The 26,024-nt window shown below is 29.9% G+C and overlaps 1 protein-coding gene across 1 annotated transcript in view; it reads left to right on the forward strand.

Annotated features, from left to right (window-relative positions):
- The window catches only part of LOC111627638 (multidrug resistance-associated protein 4-like), a 33,793-nt gene extending 8,509 nt beyond the window's left edge, over nucleotides 1-25,284 (forward strand). The window contains exons 4-11 of the mRNA XM_023371219.1: nucleotides 8,199-8,432; nucleotides 8,503-8,603; nucleotides 11,512-11,709; nucleotides 11,786-11,941; nucleotides 19,418-19,507; nucleotides 19,619-19,791; nucleotides 24,538-24,643; nucleotides 24,713-25,284. Of these exons, the coding sequence (XP_023226987.1) occupies nucleotides 8,199-8,432; nucleotides 8,503-8,603; nucleotides 11,512-11,709; nucleotides 11,786-11,941; nucleotides 19,418-19,507; nucleotides 19,619-19,791; nucleotides 24,538-24,643; nucleotides 24,713-24,889 (1,235 nt within the window). The 3' untranslated portion in view covers nucleotides 24,890-25,284. The remainder of the gene's footprint in view (nucleotides 1-8,198; nucleotides 8,433-8,502; nucleotides 8,604-11,511; nucleotides 11,710-11,785; nucleotides 11,942-19,417; nucleotides 19,508-19,618; nucleotides 19,792-24,537; nucleotides 24,644-24,712) is intronic.
- Nucleotides 25,285-26,024: the final 740 nt, after the last annotated feature.

The raw sequence follows: 26,024 nt of genomic DNA on the forward strand, positions 1-26,024 counted from the left end.
TTTGTAGCGACTTCTTCCTTTGGCAAAATTCCTGTAAGCATTTCTAAATTTTCCAATACATTGAAATTTCCAATGAATTCACATTTTCCCTGAAATTTAAAAACAGAACTTCGCAATTGTTTTTGAATTTTTAATATATAAATATGTATGCAGAGAAACGTTTTGATTCGAAGATGTATTACGTTTTAACTAATGTATACCGAGTTTATCGGAATCAAATGTATTATTTATTTAGGTTTACAAATGAATTTTTAAACTGCAATACAAATCCTATTCTGCATTTACTGCCACGTATAGAAAGTGAATATAACTGTTTTCAAACTCACAAGTGTCAACCGTATATCATTCACAATTTTACAAATTTTCGTAACTTGTTTATCCTGGAACAATCATTCTCTGGAAAACAATTTTTCCTAAAAGAATTTTTCTTCATATTGCTCATAGATGTCATCATATGATGTCCATATATAGCTTCGTTGTAATGGTTTTTTTACTAGTGCAGTCAAATTTATAATGATTAAATATTACTGTCCTTTAGTTTCTTAATATATATTTTGTCTACTTGGACATTAATTATTAATAGGACATTTATACTGGTTTTCTAAGTTTTTACGCAAGAATTGATTAAAAAGTACTTAAAGAGAATAGACATTCTTTATTGAGCTACCTGTAGATCAATAAAGAATGTCTATTCTCTTTAAGTACTTTTTAATCAATTCTTGCGTAAAAACTTAGAAAACCAGTATAAATGTCCTATTAATAATTAATGTCCAAGTAGACAAAATATATATTAAGAAACTAAAGGACAGTAATATTTAATCATTATAAATTTGACTGCACTAGTAAAAAAACCATTACAACGAAGCTATATATGGACATCATATGATGACATCTATGAGCAATAAAAAGAAAAAAATTATTTTAGAAAAAATTGTTTACCAGAGAATGATTGTTGTTATTCCAGGATAAACACGTAAAGAAAATTTGTAAAATTGTAAATAATATACTGTTGACAGTTGTGAGTTTGAAAACAGTTATATTCACTTTCTATACGTGGCAGTAAATGCAGAATAGGATTTGCATTGCAGTTTAAATTAAAAATGCATTTGTAAACATTACTAAATAAGATATTTGTTACCGATAAACTCAGTAAATATTAACTATAGTTAAAACGTAATACATTTTCGAATCAAAACTTTTGTCTGAATACATGTTTATATATTAAAAATTCGAAAACAATTTCGATGTTGTGTTTTTAAATTTCAGGGAAAATGTGAATTCATTGGAAATTTCAATGCATTGGAGAATTTAGAAATGCTTACAGGAATTTTGCCAAAGGAAGTCGCTAAAAATAGCATGGATTTAGAGACTGCGCTTTTCAACGATGAGGAAATAATCGGAATCACACAATCTGAAGTAAATGATCACATTGAAGACAGTCACCACGGCAATACGGTAAGGATTACTCAGTGGCATGGCGTGGGGGTCAGCCACCCGGGGCAAAGGAAAATTACTGTGTCACCTTATTTAGGTATCTCAATTTTAAATTGAGATACCTAAATAAGGTGATGTATTACGTTTTAACTAAAAGACTAAAATTCAGTTTCGTCACAGAATAAGTAATGAAAATTTCCGTTCTAGTGTTGCCACCTTTTTAAAATCTCTGACTCAGACAGCAGGTGACATTTGTTCGAACAGAAGTTTCTGACGCATGTGTAATGTCATTTTGCAATGCGAAGAATAATGTGCAGTGCATGCCGGTTCTAAATCAGTTACAGTTAGCGACTCGGGAGACTTGAGTAGCAGTGATGTAAGTAACCTAGATGACTTAGCTGTAATGAATATTGGAGGTGTATATGAATACGAATAGTTCGTACAAGCAAAAATAAAAAAAAAAAAGTCGATAGGTTGCGCACGATATCCCGGACTGTCCAGATGATAACACTATTCCGTGCTCATTTTAATCGGTCCGAATAGTAGGTGCGACAAAATTATGTAATGAAATGGTTTAAACTTTTACGATATATTATTATTATTTATNGTTATTCAATACAGCATGTGTTAAACAAGATTTTGAATGTTGTTTCTCTTGTATAATAACATGTAACCATATTAAGAGGAAGATGATATCAGAGAATCTGTAAAAGTTAATAGTAGAAGCTTTACAGCTTCTACTATTAATTTTTACAGATTTTTTGATATCGTTTTTTAGAGATGTGATATCGTTTGGATAATTTAGTATCCAAACGATATCACATCTATTTCGTTAACAGAAATAAATTTTTATTGTAAAACGGGGAGAGATATCTTGTTATGAAGATATGTTGTCACAACATGATTTTTACTTTTAATTCCGTATTGTTGATATCTTAACAGTTCTGTATTGAATATAACTTCTTTATAATTTTTGTGATTAAAAGTTTTTACAAGTGATTTTTCAATTTCTTAGCTGTGTTTTTATTTTGATTGTCAAATATATAAGAATACATTTTCGGTTTTATTAATGTTTCTACTTTAAAATATCGTAATTTATTTTTGTTTATGTTATAAAATTTATGGTTTTTTTGTATAGTTGCTAAAATTAAATATATCTGAAAATGACTTAAATTCATTATAATCATTATTTGTATACATTTGGAGCATTAGCGAATCAGTATCTGTGTATAAAAAATTCACATTTTTATCATACATATTTTACAATATTTTATAAAATGTTCGACATATTTATATGTATATAATTTAGTCAATTCCAATACAGAAAATCTGATAAAAATCGGTTTGTCTAAACATAATTCAGTTTTTTCATTTTAAAAATTGGGAGGTTATCATTTATAATTTGGAAATTTTTTACCGATGCTTCAAATAAATATTTGTGACATTGATCCCCCATCGAAGCAGTTTTTAAATTTAGGTGTTTTCTTACGTTTGACAAGTTTTACTGAAAAAGTTGTTATTCTTTAATNAGTATAATTTAGTTGATACAGATTTTTGCTAATTCAATAATAAATCATACGGAATTTTAATATTTTCAGCAACTAAGGGTAGATCACTATGTCTATCATGAACATTTTCCAGCTATTTTAAATCGACTTCTAAAATATAGTGAAAATTATTACTCTCAGGCAGTGTTTTTCAACCTGTGGGTCGCGACCCCCCTGAAGGTCACGAAGCCTAATACGGGAGTCGCGGGTAAAAGAAAAAGACACGTGTTTGTAGGTCCTACACAAGTCCTACAAAGACAAGTGTTTGTAGGTCCTACACTACAATAAAAAAAACTACAATTTTAGTGAAAAGGCTGTGCCTGTTTATTTTACAGTACAATTGGTTTTTCGATCGATATTTAGGCCTGAACAGAAAGAAACTTAAATACGTAGTTTTTAAAATCACTGACATAGTTTTAAAATGGCCCTGGGGGTTCGCCAGAATTTTTTAACTTGTAAAGGGGTCACTTATTCAAAAAGGTTGAAAAACACTGCTTTCAGGTATATTACAAATGTCTAAAGCATTTATATCATCTCTGGATCACCATATGAAATTATTTAGCGGTCACTAAGAACTCATTACAAGTCCATAAAGATTACTCGCATCTATTCAATAAGGCTGATTTTTATTAAACATTTCGGAGATTAGAGGGTTAATCCACAATTCCAGGTTAGATCTCTGGTGCTGTTACAAAATACACAGGATCTAAATTATAATACTTTAAAACTTAATTTTTTAAAATTTTGAAATATATTAGCTAATAATAACATATTGATATTGTTTTNTTAGCATTAATGTTTTAATGACTGAGCCATACTTTTGTCAGAAATATAAAAAGCGCCCCTGGGTCAGAATCTGACATCATTTGCGAATTCAATTGGGACACAAGAAACCGTGTTATAGCACGAAAGCTAGAGTGGTCGTATGTGGGAAACTTGTGCTCTGCGACCAAACAAAAAATTTTTGACATGAAACCACAAATTGATACAATTTAATACGAATAGAGTAGAAAACAAAAATCTCTATAACCTTAAGATATTATTGAGGTACATTACATAAGCAGAAATTATATCTAAACTAGATTTATCCACAGAGTTTACCTGCTAGTATGTGAAACTACTACAATATAAATCATTAACGATTACCTCTACCAAAGCAACAATCTCTGAATAAGTGAGTTTACAAATTGATTTTGTATGAATAAAATTTTCTAAAATATCTATCCCGAGAAGTTCCTTCGTTGATTCGTTCATTTTGTAGATAGCTAACTTGCAAAATATATAAAACAATAGCCATTGGAAAAAGTGCAGTTCCAGTGATATGCTGGCATAACTTGGGAAGATAAAACATGGGAATCTTCATGAAAATTTCGATCTCAAACTAGAACTTTCGATTTTTATATACCTCCTGTTTATATTATTCTTTTTTTCCTCGTCTTTGGACATACAGAAATTAAAAAAATCAGATGGAGAATGAGATTATTATTCAATCCTAGAATTGTTTTTTGTTGAACGTCCTCGGGTAAATCGAATTCAATGGATGAAGAACTAAAACTACTTTCTCTTTCTCCTGTCTATGAAGAGGAAGTAAAATTTTTTAACATTCTTTCTTTTTGTGCATTTTCATAGCGTACCCTACTTAAACTCAGTTAAAAATATAAAATTGCATTTTAAAATATTAATAGTATAGTATAAGCTGAATTCTTTAGGATATTGGGCCTCTCCCTCTCCCATGCAAGAAAGGAATTTCGAATAATCCTTTCTTAATGTACATTTTCATGACATATACTAACTGTACCAAATTTTATCTTTCAAATCCTAACTGTTCGGGTTCTGCGCTTATTACTATTATTATTATCATTATAAACGCATCTCGATTACATTATAGGAAAATACAGCTTGTTAGGAAACCAACGATAAAGTCCTTTTAAAATTGTTCAGATGCATAAAAACTACATTAACAGAAAACGAGCTGAAAATATTCGCGAAATTTCGTAAGTTGGTGTGCACCTGCTGAGTTCTGTATTAAGATATAATAAATTTCATGCTTTAAAAATTTTTGAGAAGTTAATATTCCGTTATGTTATATTTTCTGTTTGTCAGGACTTCTAATTCTGTTCAAGTTAGGAAATAATTCTGAAAATTGTGGTTTGGAATTAGAAGTTTTAAAATGATTGTACAAAAAATTTTATTTTATATATATAAAAAAAATNAGAACTCATTACAAGTCCATAAAGATTACTCGCATCTATTCAATAAGGCTGATTTTTATTAAACATTTCGGAGATTAGAGGGTTAATCCACAATTCCAGGTTAGATCTCTGGTGCTGTTACAAAATACACAGGATCTAAATTATAATACTTTAAAACTTAATTTTTTAAAATTTTGAAATATATTAGCTAATAATAACATATTGATATAATTTTAAATAATCTCTATAAATTTTACAATGAAAATTTTCCCAAACTAGATAAAATTTTTTATCTGGTTGTAATCATCATTGCAAAGGTTTTCTCCAGATACTTCATTATAAAAATACTCTTTTGATTTTTTCCCGTTTGGTATTTTTGAAAATGAAATAGAAATCAAAACTAGGAAAATTATTTAGTATAATAGGAATAAAGGTTTTAAAACTATAATTTAAGTTACAGCTATTATGGGTAAAACCACAAAAATGACCTGTGATCCATAACTCTGACATCATCACTTCTAAATTTCTCTTCACGAATTTAGCAACAATGCCTACAATTATCAGAATTAATATGTATATTCATTTCTACATGACTATTTATTTTATTCAATAAAATATTTAATTGATTTTGGATGTCAAATAAAAAATGNGGTAAAAGTTAGAATACTTTAAAATTCATTCAAAAAAACATCGACAAAAAATATCCTTCTCACTGTTTTCCGATTTTCGCCTTTAAATTTACTGTGTTTTTCATTCTTCGACCGTTAATGATAATATTTGTTGAATAACATTTTTTATTTTTTTGCAACTTTTCATTTTTTTAGTATATTAGGAACTAATAATCAAACAAAAATTAACAGTTTTATTGGTTTTGATATAGAAATTAACAATAACACATCTGATTTGCAGTTATATGAAAAAGTTACATCTTATATTAGGAAAAGTTATATCTTAGATTCTTATGGTTCGAAAATAATATTATACTATTGCTTCAGATTTAAGAAAAATTCAACGAATAATTATATATACAGTTTAATTATTTTTCGTAGGAAGCTGAAAATAACAAAATACCACGCGACAATGCAGGAGTTAAGAAACCAGAAATTTCAGTCGTTAAAGCATACGTCAATGCCGGAGCAGGACTTTTCTTCAAGATCGTTATTTTATCCACGCTAATTATATCGCAATCCGTTACAAGTGCCAGCGACTACTGGCTAATCAAATGGTATGATATTATTATAAGTTAGCATACTTTAAGACATGAACAGATTTTTAAATAAAATGTTTAATTAAAACAATGTTATATTATATAAGCCATATTGCATTTAGCACTGGTTTCAGATACTGTATTATCAATGACCAAACAATTGCAATGAATATATAATTTNAATTATCAGAATTAATATGTATATTCATTTCTACATGACTATTTATTTTATTCAATAAAATATTTAATTGATTTTGGATGTCAAATAAAAAATGTTTAATACCATCTTTACGACAATAAAAAGTAATATATAATACAGTATCATGATTTTCAAAAACAATCGAACAAAAACAACCAGTTTAAGAATCTGAACAGTTTTAGTGGAACTAGAATTAAGATCTACTGCTTCTTACTTCTAAAATTTATTCAAAGTCGTTATATACACAAATACTGGACATTTTAAAGTGAATATTGTTATTGTGTCTTTTTAATTGGCATACATTAGTTTAATTTTTGGTGTTTTTTTTAAATCAACATTATTCTCAAAACTAGAAGTGTCACCATTAGTGAAACATAACACAAATAGAAATTTTTTATGAAAGGTAGTTTTTGAAATTATTCATTACATTGACGTATACTTAGACATAATAATCTAAATAATGTTAATTGAAACATTTAGTTTGCAATATTATACATACGATAATAAATTATTATTACAATAATAAATACAGTATACTGTATTACCATTAAAAAACACTTTGTTTTTATTGAATGCAGTAAAGACCGAAAGAATGCTTTTGACTTGAACTCAGACTTTTCTGAGTTCCTGTAAGTACAGATTTTTCATGGACAATAAACTTAGTGCAGAGTGCAGTGTGTATTTGTGTATTTGGGAATTTTTCTATCTGTTTTTTTTAATATCCGTTTTGGTTGATACTTTGAAATGAGGATCATGTAAGAGTAGAAATAGAGCTTGAAAAAATTTTTATTTTAATAAAAAATAAAATTTATACTAAATCTTTACCCCTCGAAAAATGACAAAGCTCTCACGTTCTTTTTACTTTATTCATCAAAAGTTAATAGCATCAATGCCGACTGTGTACAAATTACCATGCCAAATTTTGTTTTTTAACCCATGTTTAGCATTTCAATTTTTCAGACTAATTAATAATATAAATGCTTTTAAAATAATATATCCTAACAGATTATGTCATACACAATTCTAAATCATTCCTGAAATACTTTAGTGTTTTTTGGACCAAAATATTTTTCAGCAGGAAAAATATGCAACTCCTTGCTCTATTTTAGTAATAAAGATATTCGACGCATATAATGATTCACAAAATTAAAACTCATACAGTAATATCATACTGTGCTTGACAGATTTCATCTTGTTAGCTTCAAACCAAAAGAGTTCTGCAGTTTTAATGTACTTTCGATTGTGGATAGCTTTTTTATTCCAATAGAGCTCCTAACAGCAAATTATCAACGTTTTGAACTTCATGAGTAGTCGTGAAATAGAGTTTGTACTGAAATCAACTACAGAGTCATATTGCTATTTTTTTCTGCAAGAAATTATTACAATGTTTTAAAACTTTTTGTGGTTTTTGGTTTGACATATTTTTCATATAATCTTTCTCAGTTACTCTTTGCACAAACAAAGAGAATTTTTGCTTGCGTTATAAGTTACACGCAAATGCGATCAGTACTTTCCTAGACACAGGTAAAAATGTTCTGGTTGATTTTTAAAAATAATAAGATAATAATTATTATATTAAATAGAGTTTCGCTTAAATTATTGATTTCTTTTTTTGACAGTGAGAAGTCCAGTATTTTCTCATCTGAGTGTATCTCTTTACGGACTAACAACAATTAGAGCATTTAATGCTGAAAGCAAATTTAAATCTATGTTTAATAACTATCAGGATAAGCACACTTCAACGTGGTTCCTTTACTTGGCATTAAACCGATGGCTTTCCATATACGGTCACATAATTTGTTTCATAAATCTAATTATCACTGTTATTGTTTTAGGTGTTTCAAATAATACAGGTGAGTAAATATATTTATATGTTTACAGTTTATAAAATAAATAATTTTTAATATGTACTTGTGGCTTTAGAGAGTGCAGGAAGCCAAATTGGACTTGTATTGAATTATGGAATACTAATAATAATAAGTTTTCAGCATATTATTGGATTTACATCCGAAGTGGAATTTCAGGTATTACATATTTACTCAATTAGATTTAGAATCATAATTTCAAATAAACGGTCAGATTTCTTTATCGTGCAATATGAAATTTTTAGAGAAAAATAAACTTCTTGTAAGACAAATTTTTTTTATAACCACGCAACACGCATTATTATTATTATTTTATGAAACATATATTATTGGATTTACATCTGAAGTGGAATTTCAGGTATTAAATATTTACTCAATTAGATTAAAAATCATAATTTCAAATAAACGGTCAGATTTCTTTATCGGGCAATATGAAATTTTTAGAGAAAAATAAACTTCTTGTAAGAGAAATTTTTTTTATAACCACGCAACACGCATTATTATTATTATTTTATGAAACATATATTAAGGGAATAATGCCTAATAAAGAAATTCTTATGTTGATTTGATAATATTGATATTACTAAATTTAGAATGTTTATATTCAGTTACTCAGTAGTCAAAAAATTATTGAAAAATACTGAAAATATTTGATTAATGCGTTTTAATATACACAGTAACATCGAAAAAATTATCAAACGCATTTATCAAAGAATGCCTATAGTAAATAACCTGTATACAGTGGAAATCTGTTGTGGTGATATTGGACCTACTCGCCTTTTCCCTGAGTTGGCCTTGCTAAAGGACTATATCAGGAAGTTGTGTACAATGTGATATGTCTTATATATATACATGTGTTGCTAGATTTATATTTATATGGTTTATTATTAATTGTACGTGTTTGGCTTCGAAGAATGCTACAGTTAAAATTCGAACAGAATGTTTAAAGAAAAGCTTAAAATTAAAAAAAAAAATTTTTAAGAAAAAATTTCCAATTCTTTAACAGGTACGTAAGTCATTCAAATGCTGAAAAGTTCAATAAAGTCATTATTTTTTATAATAAGTTCCTTTAACTCTAATACCTTCAGACTATCGTCTATTGTGCCACAAACCTCTTCTGCCACGATCTGCAGATCGATATTTTGAACACTTTTTACACTTAGCATTCCGCCGTGAAATTTTGTTCTCGACAAAGTGAAAATATTTTTACCCCCTTTTCAACGTAAAACCTTTATATTCTTTAAACCTATCCTGTCAGCTGCGCCAATGATTTCGTTTTTTGACTCTTTTCAATACTTGCTGAAGTTCATTTTAGTTTTGTAGAATTAACGATTTAATATTAAAATATTTACATCCATTAATTTAATAAATAAATATCAAGCTTACGAATTGAAAATTATTCATTTGAATGAAACCTGATAAATGTTTATTTATTTGTCGAGACGTATGTTTTAGTTGTGTATTTTAAAATAAATTTGTAACTTTTATCAGATAAACTTAATTTATATTGCAAGAATGTCCTGATAGAAATTACAGTAATTCGTGTTTTCTCAAAGAATTCGCCCACCATGTCACATAGGGTTTCCATTTTTTGGAAATTAGTTTACAGAATTACTGTATAAAAAATAAATAAGAAGGAAGTGCACTTATTTACCAATACTTCTTGCGAAGGGCATGTTTGTGAATGTTTTAATTCCATCATATCTAACACTAAATGATATTTGGCAAATTAATACATCACACGTACAGATATCATTGTCAATACGAGTAGCTAACTTTTGAATTTATTTACTCAAATTAAGATATCTTACATTTTCAATTGCCAGAAAGTTTTTCACGGTGGAAAAGAAAGATCATACAAATATCTACATTGACTCTTGTTAGAAAATTCAACTTTTCATTGTTCTGCAGATTTTAGATTATTTGAAAATTACAAACTGTAAATTTTAAAAAACTGTAAAAAAGTAAATTTTAGGGTATAACAGTACGTAGAAAAATAAAATGGTTTAATAAGAATGGAAATTAATTTAAAATGAAGGAAAACTAAGTAGGAAAAATCGGGGCAACTTCGGCATGCAGGGCAAGTTTGTCAAGCGCTTTTTTTAAAAAACAAATTAAAAGGAGACTTTGGTTATAGGTTAGGCAGTTGAGTTCTATTGGTGGCTTGTTGAGTGTAGTGTTTTTATTGTTCTCCAACAAGCGTAGTTGAATTATCAAGCAAATTTTCATTTTAGTTCAATTCCATATAATATTTTTATTCCATTTATATTAAATTGGCAGGTTTTGTTATAATTCCATGATAACGAAAGTTACCTTTCCTGTTAGAAGGATGTAACTTCAACTTATTCACGTGGCCAGATCGTGGCTTGGCATTCTGTTCTCAGGGTTGTACTTAATGTTTCGAAATCATGACAAGCGGGGTAAGATCGGCAACATAAAGCCACATTAGAAGCAAAGGATAAAAATCAAACAGATGATAAATGAAAACATGTTTGCATTTGTTATTCATGTATATATGTCTTTGAACTTGCATTTCGTTATAATAATATTAAATGGGTGTTGGATTTGTATTTCTGTTTTAATAGTGAATTCCAACTTATACATTGTTAATAACATAATTTTATATACGTGCCTATCTTGCCCCATTACTGTTGCCCCTATACCAGGGGCAACTTTAATAAAAATAATTAAAATAATTACAACTTTACAAAAAGAGAGAAGTTGCCGATCTTGCCCCTATACCCGGGGCAACTTCGTCAATTTCTCTCTTCTTGTAAAGTTGTAATTATTTTAATTATTTGTATTTCCAAACTGATTTTAACCAGTTCTATAGTAAGGTAACATTCCAATATACAATATGCAAAGCTTTTTTTTCAGTTTACAGCAGTATTTATTACACAAAATTTAAGTAAAGGTTAACATGCTGATCTTGCTCCGATCTCCCCTATTAACTTTGTTAACTGGCCCTTTACTCAAAATATCTGAATCAATAAATTTAATGAAATGCTACACATAACTTATTTTCCGGATAATGTAATTGTTATTTCATAAAAAGTAAATTTTCCAGATGAACTCTGTAAAACGCATTCTGAAATACAGCAATTTGAAATCCGAAGCATCCTACGAAAGTTTGCCTAATAAACGGCCACCATCTGATTGGCCAGAAAAAGGAGAAATTCATTTCGATAATGTTTCATTACAATACTCCAAGGATAAAAATGTTGTGTTAAAAAACTTAACATTTCATATTCGCTCCGGAGAAAAGGTAAAACATCTGCAAATTGGAAGAGTATTGTTCGTAATTATTGCTTGAATTGGTGTTTATTATAAATTAATTGCAGATAGGAATTGTTGGGAGAACAGGAGCGGGAAAGAGTTCTATAATTGCTGCGTTATTTCGCATGACAGAGCCGACAGGAACGATAACTCTCGATGGTGTTGACATTAAAGACATTGGACTTCGAGATCTTCGTAGTAAAATATCCATCATTCCTCAAGTAAGTAATAATTAATTCGATATGTATAATTCATATTTAATTACCTGTATATTATTTTCACGATAAAAATGTTTTATTTCCTTATCCGTACGAAAATTTAATTCGATAATTATGATAAAACATATCCATAGCGATGCAGATTGCTAAGCCAACAAAGTGTAATGTAATTTCAAAAAACTTATTATTAAATAATGTGAAATAACTTGTAAAATGAAGTGTGATTATTTTTCGAAAATGTCACATTTATGAACATTAAGCCACGATAATTTTTTTGTTAATAAGTTAAAACCAGCAATTCGAAATATATAAATTTTTGATGGTCTAAGTTAAACGAACATATACTTTATAAAATATATTAGAGGCAAGAAACGACTACTTTTTATGCTTCATAGAAAGTTTTAAAAATATAGCTATGATTTATTGTATTAAATTTTAACTTTAATACAAATTGCGATTGTGAGACTAATAGTTTTACGTATTTATTTAATATTTTTATACGAATCTTTATTAAATTATATTTTGATTATGAATGAAAGATGTGTTAATAAATAAATTCACTTTATATAAAAAATCATTTAAATTAGAAGAAATCAACTACACTTAATCTTCGATTTACGAATTAAATTCATTTCAGGAAGTAGTTCGAAAATTTATTTCTTCTCAAACCGAAACAAGTTTTTCCATAAAGAACAATGTAAAATGTATTTCTAGTGTTGCAACGAATAGTATATTCGGCCTTAGGCCGAATAGCCGAATATTCGGCCAAACTATTCGGCTTGATTAATGCACGTACGAAAATTGGCGCGCAAATCGCATTATGGCAAGGACCCAGCTCTCTATTGGCCTACTGCCAATACGCTTCGCCAATCGCGTTAATTCTTGACAGTTCAGACAAGAGGGTCATGGAAGTATGTGATAAATGATGATATCAAATGTGGATAACAATGAAATGACCTTCACATGTAAATAACGGAAAAAGAAGAGAGAAGGACCGCGAATTGAAAATGTGAAAATAAATATGAAATTGAGTCGATAACATAATCGAACAAGTCGAAGTAGCTTAATGGCGCGAAATTCGCGGCAGTCAATGCAACACAATTGTTGTCATAGACTTCGGAAAGCTAAATGCTTGTAATGAAAGTCACTTAGCGTGCACGGCCAAAAGCCTGGGGTCGTTCGGGTTACCAAGCTGTTTCGAATCTGTGAAATCATAACTGTGACTTATACCGACGTCCTATCTGTCTCTTTTCTCCGTTATCACCAGGCTACGAGTCACGTAATTGTAAAATGGAAAATCTACGACCGAAAAGTGACTAATCGAAAGTATCGTAAAGGCGTATTATGATGTATGCATACGCATAAGTGAACTAGAGCGATAGAGGAAAGAGTAAGGGAAGAGCAAAGACGAGCGCTTAAAAAAATAGGCAGGGTCAGACCCTCGGATGTGCGACGATTCTCGAACGAATAGGTGTGTACGTGTGCTGATCTTTGTAATTATAAATTGTGAATACATGTGACTAATATTATTTTCTTTTTTATTTTGTGAATGTTATAAGTTATAAAAAATATATAAACAAACAACGCTAACCCGATAACATTAAATCTAAATACCATAATAATTAATTTACGGTGTTTTTGTTATTTCTTGCTCGTGTCTTCAGGTATTCGGTATTCGGCCAAATAGTGATTAAATACTCGGTATTCGGCCGAATACCGAATAGTAACCGAATATTCGTTACATTACTAATTATTTCGTACCAGAACCTTAAAACAAACCCTTTTTTTTTACATTTTTAGCTATATTTCATTTATAAAAATGCTTACAAATACAATATAATACTGTATATAATATCATATTATCTATAGACACGCTAGTGAGATAAGCGGTTTTGTTCCGTAACATCAAAAGATCGGTAGCTGTTTTGCGTTTCGCCCAGACGTGATGGTGAAAAAAACCCCTATAAACTGCGGTTCTTATCCACATCTGTAGCGCCTGAATAGGGCCAAAGACTTTTTAGAAGGCATTATTCATCGCGTAACGAACATCATAAACGCATACAACTACTAATACTTTAGAATTACGTCGCACTCTATCACGGGGCGATAGAGCCTAGTAGCTCATGCCAAAATACTTGATACAAAACAACATTATCTCTATATCTACGTCTGTAATAAATATTAAACGCAAAATGTTTTGTTACAGCAAACCAAAATTATCATTTTACAAAAAGTGCTAAAATGGACTCTGCCTGCAAGACATATAAGCAAATCAATAAAGATGGAGGACAAGTTATTTATCTATACTCCTTTCAATACATTCGATTATAATTTTAATTTCAGTTTCAATTTCGATAGAAAAACAAAAGTGTTAAATTAATAATTATTTTATTATTTTTAGTTTCAATTAATTGACTACCGATTATTAATAAATATTAAATTAAATATGAGCACTATAATATGTGGTATTAATAAATATTTGTTACTTAATTTGCGTTAAGTATCTTTATTACTAATTATTGGATGTTATTAACATTATAGAAATGTCAATTAACGTGGTTTTTATGAATTAATTTCATTTAAATTGAATTGTAACGCAAACTTTGTGTAATTGTGTAGTTTATAATGAAAATAAACCAAAAGAAGTATCTTACTCTCATGCCTATTGAAATTTTCTTTGACTAAAAACGCCATCGATTGTTCGTGTCGTGACGTCACTACCGAATCGGTAGCCTTGTCGTAGATTCGAGTTTCTTTAACACGAGAAGTATAGGAAGTTGACAATCGGTGGCCGGCATTGGCGAGTATATTGTTCAGAACACGAGTTATTGTATGGCAATCGGAGCAAGTATGCATTTAAAATGTTGTTCGAAAACAGGGGCATTCGTAAACCGAAGAATTACTGTATATGTTACCGCTAAAGCTCGAAAGTCGTTAACGTGTACATTACCTAGCTAATCTGCAGATTAACTAGGTTGATCCGTTAAAGTTGCTAAAATAGTTTTATTTCTCAAATTATCTAGGTAATGTGCAGATTATCTAGAAAATCTGCAAATTGCCTACTAGGCACTCGGTAAAGTGAAAATAAGATCTTTGCTGGAACAACAGCAACGTTTCTATACGCTTAAATTAACACAATGTTCTTTATTTAATTTTCGATATCTAAAGAATCGAGTTAATACAATAAAACAATCGACAAATTAGTTGATAGAATCAATCATCAACCAATTAAAAACGTACAAAAAATCAAACGATTTAAAATATTAATACAATTAAGGAAATTATTATATAGATAACCACGTATGGAATTTCGGGACTTTGAGTATCTATCTGAACCAGTGTTGCCGCAATGAAATTTCAAAACGTACTGAAGCGCCTTCAAAAAATGTACTATTTTCCTTCAAAGTGTACTAGTTCTATGAATACTTTGTTTACGTGCCTATATATATATATAGTTTATTGTCAAAAAATCAAACGATTTAAAATATTAATACAATTAAGGAAATTATTATATAGATAACCACGTATGGAATTTCGGGACTTTGAGTATCTATCTGAACCAGTGTTGCCGCAATGAAATTTCAAAACGTACTGAAGCGCCTTCAAAAAATGTACTATTTTCCTTCAAAGTGTACTAGTTCTATGAATACTTTGTTTACGTGCCTATATATATATAGGGACGTAATTTATATATATATATAGGCTATGTATATAGTAAAGCTATTTAAAATTAAAAATATATCTACACATCTATTACTTATTATATAATGAGCATTACATTGACAACATTTATTAATAATACTATTGAATTTCATCTTAATTTTATAACCAATCGTGCTTTAAAAAAATAATTATAAATTTGTTATATTATATTATTTTATTCTTTATTATACTTTAAATTATTTTGATGTTATTGCATCACTTTACGAAGTGGTATATACGTAATTGCATCAGTTTTAGTACCTATTTAATTAATTTCAATCATGACAGCAAAAGATAAGGATGCTTGTTTCTTTTAAACTATTTGATGAAAACGTTACATAAAATTGGGGTTGCATAATCATCCGAAATTATTATTATATTTTTGACTGGAAATTACAGGATTTATGCAATTTTAGTTTAATTAATGTCATATAAAACTGACTGCTCGTACAAGTTTGCTTAAAACATGCAACTCAAAAAACCCCAAAATGGCAGCTCAAGAAGTAGATCACGCGTGTCCTGACCTTCTTATATAGACCTTGGAACAGTCGGAAGCGCGGCCATTTTGGAACCATACGTAACATTAACCCTTATTTCTTTTACTACGATTACTAAAATTGAAGTTCATAATTTAAGAATTAAATTATAGTGGTAGAAAATAATATAAAAGTATTTATATTATTTATACTCGTACAATTTCAAAACTATTTTCTGTAATAATTTGATTCTGACTTAACGGATATTTTGATATTATTGACGACAAAAGTTTAAAATCATTGATTTCCTTACCTGTCCATTATTTTTGTTTGACGGAGTTGAATTGTTTGGACCACGTGGCATGAAAAATTTTGTCAAGGTCCTGATGAGAATGTGCAGACAACTGAACGTGTGAAAGAAGACCACTGAGTCAAGACCGTTTACACGTGCAACTATCTATGTTGCTGACGTCGACGGACACACACCATTTGTATGTTGTGATTGGATAATTTAAATTAGCAAGCAGTGACACTAGTGAGACTTTATTAAACTAATTTTTTTTTCATTTTTTCGTTAAGGCGTGAAATATTATTTTGTACCGTAAATGGCACTTGAAATATTATAATGTACTGAAAATGTACTAAAAATCTAAATGTACTTTCAATTTACTGGAAAGGGCAAAATGTACCAGAAAAGTGCAAATGTACTAGGAACGGCAACACTGATCTGAACAGAGGGGACCGAGACGACTTAAACGACACCCTACTTTTGGACCAAAGACGAAAAATAATAAAGTTATCATACTTTTTCTGGTGATCGCATGATATAATTATGCAGTTAATGTTACCTATGGTGAGTAAAATGGCGGCTCGTCTCTGATTCCAGCAAACAGAAGAAAGGAAACAGTGGGGACCCACGTTATGTCCTAACCTAACCTATTCTAACAAATTACCATAATTATTACCAACCAAATTATTAGAATAGGTTAGGTTAGGTTTGAACGTGCGTCCCCACTGTTTCCTTTCTTCTCTTTGCTAGAATAAGAGATGAGCCGCCGTTTTACGCACCGTAGGTAACATTATTTAATTGTGCAGTCTAAAAATTGGTGACACTTTGAATTTCATAGCAATTGATTTCTGCGACAAGCACACTCATTTGTGGTACATTTATTTGTGGCAAAGATCTTATTTTCACTTACCGAGTGCCTAGTAGATAATGTGCGGATTACCTAGATACTCTGCACATTATCTAGGTAATTTGAAAAATGGAATAATTTTCACAACTTTAACGGATCACCCTAGTTAATCTGCAGATTAACGACTTTCGAGCTTTAGCGGTAACATATACACTAATATTAATTTTTTAAATTTAATGTTTGTCTATTAATAGCGCATATAAACTGACTTGATAAAAGTGTAGAAATTCTATTAGTCTTCAATTCAAAAGAATCAATATTATCTATTTGCAAAGATGACATTAATAAAATAATATATAAGATGTAATCAACTAATTAATTGTCATCAAAAAATTTATCTGTGAAACAAAAAGAAAAGTTTCCATGAAAAGAAGTCGATCATTTGTAATCGTCCGATGAATAATCTAACAGGTAGTTGAAAAATAAAACAATTGTAATCTGTGTAACTGTGAGGATGTAATCTTATACACCAGTATGATAAGTCCTATTAATAGAAATACACTGATATAGTGATTGAAAGAATAATTTTGAATAATCTGACGTTTACATATGGAGTAAACAAAAATGTTTTTTGGACAGATTATGCGGTAAACCCCATAGGTAGAAATAAATTTAATCCTGAAAACCACGACAAAGTACACGCACGAAAGTCGTTAATGTGTTCGTTTTCAATGCGATCGAAAAAATATAATTGACTAAACAAATAGAAACATGCAGCACCATGTACTGTTTAGAATTCTACAGAAGTTCTGGCAAAATTCGATTCACACATAATTTATTAAATGTTGCAAAATACAAACATTTCCATAATTTGGCTCTATACTGATTTTACTTATTGTCAATAACGACATTTAACTAATTTCTAAATTACATATCAATCAGGATATGAAATCACATTAATCTACTAATTTCTTAACAATCAGATTAAATTTTGAAAGTTCAAACTTACTCAAAATGTTTTAATACAAGAGGCGAAATGACTTAATCTCAACATTGCTTACGTGTATATGCTGTATTACATCTTGTGTATTCTATGATGATCATTAAAGTAACGTACAGGTAACCCCCGTATAACACGGTAGTTACGTTCCAAAAAATTGCCGTGTTATGCGAATCCGTGTTATACGAAACAAAGAACTAATACCAAAAGGAGGGTTATGTTCCAAAAATTAAAAAACATGCTAGTATATTTTCATAATTAAGGTAAATATCTTCATTAAAATTTTTAAAGTGATACAATGTTTTCTTCGTCATCACTAAAAACACTATTAATTAACCGAGAGCGTTTTCTTTTTGTCAAGTTACCCTTATCCTCTGAGAATTTTTCTGCATTATCTTCAGATCCATGCTTTACCTTTTGCAAAATGTATGTAATTTTAGATTGCTTGCTTCTAGTTAAAAGGTCTTTATAAATTTCCTTATATGGTGCTAAGCACTTATGAAGAATAAAGCAAATACGGAATAAGGGAAAAACATTCGGCAACATCAGAAGCAGAAGCGTTGCGATCTGGCAACATTCAAACAAGTTTCGAGAAGGACCACGTGTATCAACAGAAGGCGAGAAGAGAAAATTTACATACTTAAGTAGTAATAGTTCACGAAAATAATAGTTTACGAAAATCATAATAATAGTTCACGAAAATATTAATTTTTGTGATCTATTATTAATTAAGTATGTAAAAATTTATTACATTTCCTGTTGTACGAGGATTTTACCCAATTCTCGAACCGTGTCAGAGTGAATCCGTGCTATAAAAGTGCCGTGTTATACGGGGGTTACTTGTATTTTAATATTTATCTTCGTTTGTTTGTTTTATTAAGTTGTGGCAACGCAACACTTGAGTAATCTGTCTAGTGGGATGCCTTCCGGGAGGACTTTTAAGTTTTAATAGTTACTGGCTCCTATTTAGACCTAACAGACATACAGGAAACCTAAAAACTCTATGTGGCCAGCCTGTCCGATCGCGTCGCAAACCCACGACCGACAGTCCAGTGTGTAGGGACAGAAACCGCTTAGCCAATTTTCGTAATTGTAACTCATATTATTCAATATAGAAACGAATTGTAAAATACAGTTACTACAGAGTATGCATATATTTTTTCAGGATCCTATGTTATTTACCGGGCCACTTCGAAGAAACATGGATCCTTTTAATGAATATTCTGAAGAAATGCTGTGGAAAGCCATAGAGGAGGTTACAATTAAATAAATATTTTTCAATTTACTCCCAGATTTTTCTCTTTAAACTTTTTTCTGATTAAATTCGATTTACGCATATTTATTATTATAAATATTTGAATTAAAGGTACAATTAAAAGAAGTTATTAGTAAATTACCTGGAGGATTGGATTCGCATTTAACAGAAGGAGGGCGAAATTTCAGCGTGGGGGAAAGACAGTTAATTTGTCTTGCCAGAACCATTCTTCGCCAGAATAAAATTCTTGTTATGGATGAAGCAACGTCCAATATTGATAAAAGGTTAGAATATTAAAAATATTACATAATTTCAAGTATAAATCATTTTATTTTGTAATTTGGGTTAAATAGAGACTAGTTATGGGTATAAGTTTGATATAAGTAAGATTGTGTGATAATCACGATGATTACAGTACATTGCCATTAAGCCGCCACTAAAATGATTGATTTGCATAATGATTAAACTTACAATTAACCGCTTTGGGATCTGGAACCAAATTCTAATTAATTATCTCAAATATAGTGTGATACGTTCAAAGTATATTTTATTTCGTTTCTCATCTTTCGTTTTTTTTATATTTTGTGTTTGTTGTAATGAGGATGAGTAAAGAAAAAAAAATGTTTCTTGTGTCTACAAGCCAAACTCTATGTATATACGAATTCATATTATGCCGTGCATACGAATACATATATTCATAATACTGTATTCATATTGTGCTGTGTATATATAAAAATGGTAATAGGAAAAGTCTTCCATTGTCAACATGGCAAACTACATGGTGTATGTGAACATTTTAGCGTCCTCTACTTAATAAATTTATTTTATATCTGTGAGAACCGAGGGGATATAGTGCCGAGCTTCTCCCCATATATAAGCTTCTTTGTCAGGGATGTTCGATGTGTTATTAAATAGGAGGGTCAGCGAGATCGTAAGAAGGTGTCGATCGTACTCAAAGATAACACATAATTATATATATAAGAATAACATATTTAATTATGTAAAGCTATACAAACGATTACAAGTCAAAAGGCTACAAAAAGGGAATAATTTAAAAATACTTCTAAGTCGTCTAATTCTCTAACTCTATAAGACATAATATTGTCTAAGTTCAAGCTATGATCGAGAGAGAGACGAGGAACGAGAGAGAAGGAATCAAATTTTCTCTATGTGATTACCTTTCTTGTTCTCGATCTCGTCAAATTGGCGATGGTAAGAAATGTTCCCGGATCGGCGAACTCTACTCGTAGTCTCCCTTCTCCTCGGTTCTGATTCATTGCAGATTATGGCGGGAAGGCAAGGGTTGCAACAGATGTAATGGCGGTATGGGTTTGGTGTCTCTCTGATGTCTACTGGTGATGTCCGCTGTTGGTGTTTGCCTGGCTGTGTCCGCTCAGCTGTGTCTGCCCAGTGGTGCAAGTGCGACCCCGCTTTATACACATCCCGGAAGGAGAATTATCGTTGATAATCTGATGCAATCACATATAAGTTCGACTTGCGTCAAGAGTTGTTGACTTTACTTGTCATGAATCGAACTGTTCTTTTGATTTATTACAGTTTCTACCTGTTATTGTGACACTTGCTCATCATAAATTTCACAACAGCTGTCAAACCTACAGAATTATTTGCCACAAATGGCTAATGTCAGAACATCTGCGAGTCCACCTGGGTGATAATTGTATAAATATGAGTAACTTGATATATTTTTCTATCGTTTTAATCGGCTAGCATAAGGAGAGGGGATGGTTTATTCAGTACGGTCAACGATTTAAGTTAACCTTTTTGCTTTCCTCTAGCATGTAACAGGTGAAGGTTCTTGTTAATTGGCTACTTATTTGTACATTGCAACGAAGATAGAAATGGAGAATCTCCTGTTGTGAAAGGATAACTTCCTCGGTCGTCCTAAACGTTTTTGAAAGTCTAGAATGTCACATTTCGAAGCGATGCAATACACTGATGGGTCAAAATGTCTGAATACAACCGCCAGGAAAGTGGAAAATGGCGGTAAAAGGAACATAATGATGAAAAAACAATTTATAATGTCTTAAGCTTTTAAAACTCCCAAAATAGTCCCACTTCTAACATATATAATTTTACTTAAAATTTGATATATTGCATTTCTAATATTTTCAAATAATTTTTTACAAAAACTGAGTTCAGTAGTCAAGTATAGAAAATATCATAAAGATTTAAGAAGAAATTTAGTTGCAAAACCTACAAAAATAAGCATGTCTTAGTATGAATAAATTAACTTTTATGTAATTTCTGTGTCAAAACTTTCAGATTACAGTGATGGGTAAGATCGTGTTGTTTTCATTAACACCTGCATAATCAAAACTACTTTGGCAATATCGTAAAAGTTTCCACTGGTCTGTGATAATAGAAATAACATTAAATGCTTTTTTCATTTATCAATTCTCTTATGAGAAGTAGCTGTTGGGGGTTCGGTATGCATTTCGAGAGATCTATGAAACTACTTTATTCGATCAAGTGTTCGAAAAGTGTTTATTATTGCTTGTATGTTACTTTTCACGGTTTCCAAAGATCAATACATTGTGCAATAGCGAACAATGTATACCTTGTAAACTTCGTTAATGCATGTTCGAAACGAGTTGAGCTGCATTTGATAGTGCAAGTTGGAAAAACGAAATTAGAAGAAATCAAAGCTTTAATGATTGATTACTGTTATCGTGTATGTTTGTGGTGTTCATGTCAGTAGTGAAAACCCTGAATTAGGAGGAACTTCGTAGATATGGGTTCGACATGCAGCACATCATAGGAATCTTGTAAATGGGATCAGATACCTACTATATATAACAATAGAATTAAAGAGTACAATACTCAAATAGCGTGTTGGTCAAAAGTGTATTCAGTGAGACTATAATCGCAATATGTAAGGGACATGTTCAATTTCACGTTTTCAAAATACAGTATTTTCAAAAAAGTTATCATACGTTTATCTACTTGCAATTAGTATGATTTCTATTTAGGCATTGCTTGCTACCTCTCTATTTTTCAACAAGTCTGACTGTCAAACTGATAGGTAAACTTCCCAGTAGTCTATTACTTGGTCATACATTGCTGAAAAGTAAAAATGGAATAACTACGGAGATAAAATCAGTACTTAAAAAACTGTTACATATCACTATAGAAACTGTGTGAATGATCTTCTCAGAAACATCACTTGAAAGAGTTATTTCATGCAAACATTAATTAATGGAAGAAAATACTCTTTTTAAATACGTATATTACATCGACATAACTGTATAAAGACATCAATGCAGAAGACGTTCAATGGATGCAATACTTTATAGGGCAGCCACTATACATTCCAATCAAAAGGGAATGCTTCTTAAATAATATAATCATTGTTGTAACAGTTATCACTGTAATAATTTCCCACTGATGAAGAACTGCTACTTAATAATCACGCTAACGTATATAATGCCGACCATATTTGTATGCAACATGTGCAGAAATATCTAATTATTTTTTTTCAAAATGTAGATAAAGTATTGTAAATTACTGAAGCAATAGAACGATTGCATTGTCTTCAAATTACTCACGATTATTTCATTATGAATGGAAGGCAGAAATGTTTTGCTAAAAATTTTTTTCTTCCTGTGAATGATTGCGACATTTAGCAGCAGATTTTTATCTGCTGCTGAGTTGCAATTTTACATTGACATTTAGTGAAGAATAGCAATTACTTTAGGCTTACAGAAGCATAACAATAAATTTTCTAACATGCTTTTTGGGCATGAACTGTTTTTCCTATCTGATATAATGCTACTAACAGTTAATTAAATGAAACCAAACCAGGTTGAACGTTTTTTATTTCAGAATACAATTATTGTCTGTTTATTGAGAAAATCAACAAATTCTAGTACAAATGTTCTTCAGGCATCACGTTTTACGTTATCAGAATCAATATTAATTCATATTTACAGATAACAATATCCGTTTTAGAGAAGCCGTTCAGTGAGTGTTTGCCGTAACATCCTATATGATGCTACAGTCTGATGTGAGCTGCATTTAAAAACATTTGTTTTGTCTTGTCCGTACTGACTAGCTATAGGTTGTTAGAGTTTCCAAATAGAGAGTAAAATAGTTGAAGAATAAAATGTTTTTTTTTCATTTTATTACCTGATAATTGTTTTTCACTTTTTGAAATACAATGATTGGCCTTTCCTGAAATGAATCAGAACTGTTTGTACCAGAATTGTCTGCTGTCCTAAGTTGAACGATACATATGAAATAGAATACTCAACCTATCTCAAACGAAATTGTCTACAGTAAGTTCGCTAAGTATAGTTTGTTATTATTACACTAATATGGCCTTAAACTTTTGTCTAATGTAAAATTACTTGTCAGTAACATATATCATTTATTACTATATTATGGTTAACAATACTAATCTTAACTCTTACAAGCGTAATTATTATAATTGCCGCTTTACTGCTTTCCTCAATAAATCTGTTCTGATATTGGATTTACTGACATTCACCACCTTAAACATGATATAAACCTATCGATCGGATAAAGATGCAGGATGATGTTCTTAAGTGTATATGTCTAATTTGGTGTGAATTTTCATGGGTGCAGCTTCGTCTTCTTCGTCTTGAAATGGAAAACATTTGATGCAGGATAGTATACAATCATCGTTATCGTCTAATTGACTGATCGACTAGATTCGTTTTTTACAAATACATGTATTTTCTTATCATGGCTTAATGTTGCACCTTCCCACTTGATGCTATTTTCTCGATAGTTTTCCAGCTTAGAAAAAAAATCACAATCTCTGACAAAGTATGACGTTTCTTCCAAAGGTTTTACAATGTCGGCAGTGTGTTTTAATTTTCCTATCCGTGAATTTCCTCACATGTTGATGGGGTTTAGTAATGTATTTTTTCACTTACTACTTGCTGGTTTTCGCTATTACAATTTTAATTGTTTGTGGTACATTGCCATATGGGGAAACCGTTTTATCTATTTTATTTATTACTTATTTTTATTTATTTTATATGAAGAACCGATTCCTGTCTACAGAAAATAATTCGAGAAAAATTCAAATCTTGTACGGTGTTGACAATAGCCCACAGATTACATACAATTATCGATTCGGATAGAGTTCTGGTAAGATTCTTTCTTTTTAATAATATAAAAATTAATACCTGCTAGTAATTAGACATTTTAAATTTCTAGGTATTAGATGCAGGAAGAGTACAAGACTTTGACTCGCCGTATGCATTACTAAAGAACGTAAATGGTATATTTTATAATTTGGTAAAGAAGACAGGAGTAACTTCAATGAATGAATTATACAAAATTGCCAGAGTTAAATATTACGCTAAAGAGACGGTCGAGCATACAAAACTATAAAACAGTGAATTTTATTATATGTATAAACTGTGTGGATCTGGTGTTATGGATTTTTTATTTCATTTAGGTCTTAGAGTGGTATTTCCGTACATCACGTAACACATAAAATTGTAAAACTCTGAACATTTGTTTGTATAAGCAAGTTTTTCAGTTCAATTTATACATGCTGATCTTTTATTGAGATGTCATCAGCAGTTTTTGAGATATTATAGGCCTAATGAGTAAAGTTAACAATGGTTTAATTTCAAGAAAGAAGTAAATATTATTGTATTAAACAAGAGAAAAAGATTTAAGTGAAATAATTAAAACAAAAATTTTGTTTACTACTTTAATCAGATCAATCTTAGTCAAGAATATAATTCCAATTGTAAATATGTATTCTTGAAAACTTTAGTTTACGGTAATAATTAAAAAAATTAAATGATTCAAAATGTATTTGCATTTGTATTATCTTCTTTCGTGTGTCTAATATTCAATCGATGTGTTATTAAAAACTGTTATAATATTCATTGTATCCCGTTTTGTTTAAGAAGAAAAACAAAAAATTTACAGTATTGCAATAACGTTAGTAGTAATCATTTGATACACAAGTAATTTTACATTATATAAAGACACATATTTATTAATATTCTTTTAATTTATTGATTTCTCTATTATATCACCAAGAATGTTACAAATGTCATAAATTATATTGACTAATGAACTATGTAAATTATCCGAAACATATTTCTAATTTAGCTTTTGATATTTTAAGACCTTACACCAAGAAGGGTAGTTTATGAAATCATGAATAAAATCTTAGTTCAGTATATAATAAGAGAAAACTAAATCTTAATGTAGATACTAATTTAGCTTATCTATAGTGTCAATTTTATTCATTCTTATTTCAAAACTATAATCATGTCTAATTTTTCGTTTATACTTTATAACAAATTTATCTAAACATATTTAAAATTTTACTATTTTATTTCAATCGCGATATTTTGAAGAATGACTTATGAAATTTTTATCTAATACTTGATATTCTGAAATTAAATTCAATTTTCAATGTCTAATACCCTTTTCGATGAATGAACTAGAAGTATGTAATTTTTCCATATTAATTTCCAGTTTAAATTATTTGAAAATTCAGATA

Source organism: Centruroides sculpturatus, unplaced genomic scaffold (assembly GCF_000671375.1).
Source record: "Centruroides sculpturatus isolate CEXI.00-Female unplaced genomic scaffold, Cexi_2.0 scaffold461, whole genome shotgun sequence".
In the NCBI taxonomy this organism is placed as follows: domain Eukaryota; kingdom Metazoa; phylum Arthropoda; class Arachnida; order Scorpiones; family Buthidae; genus Centruroides; species Centruroides sculpturatus.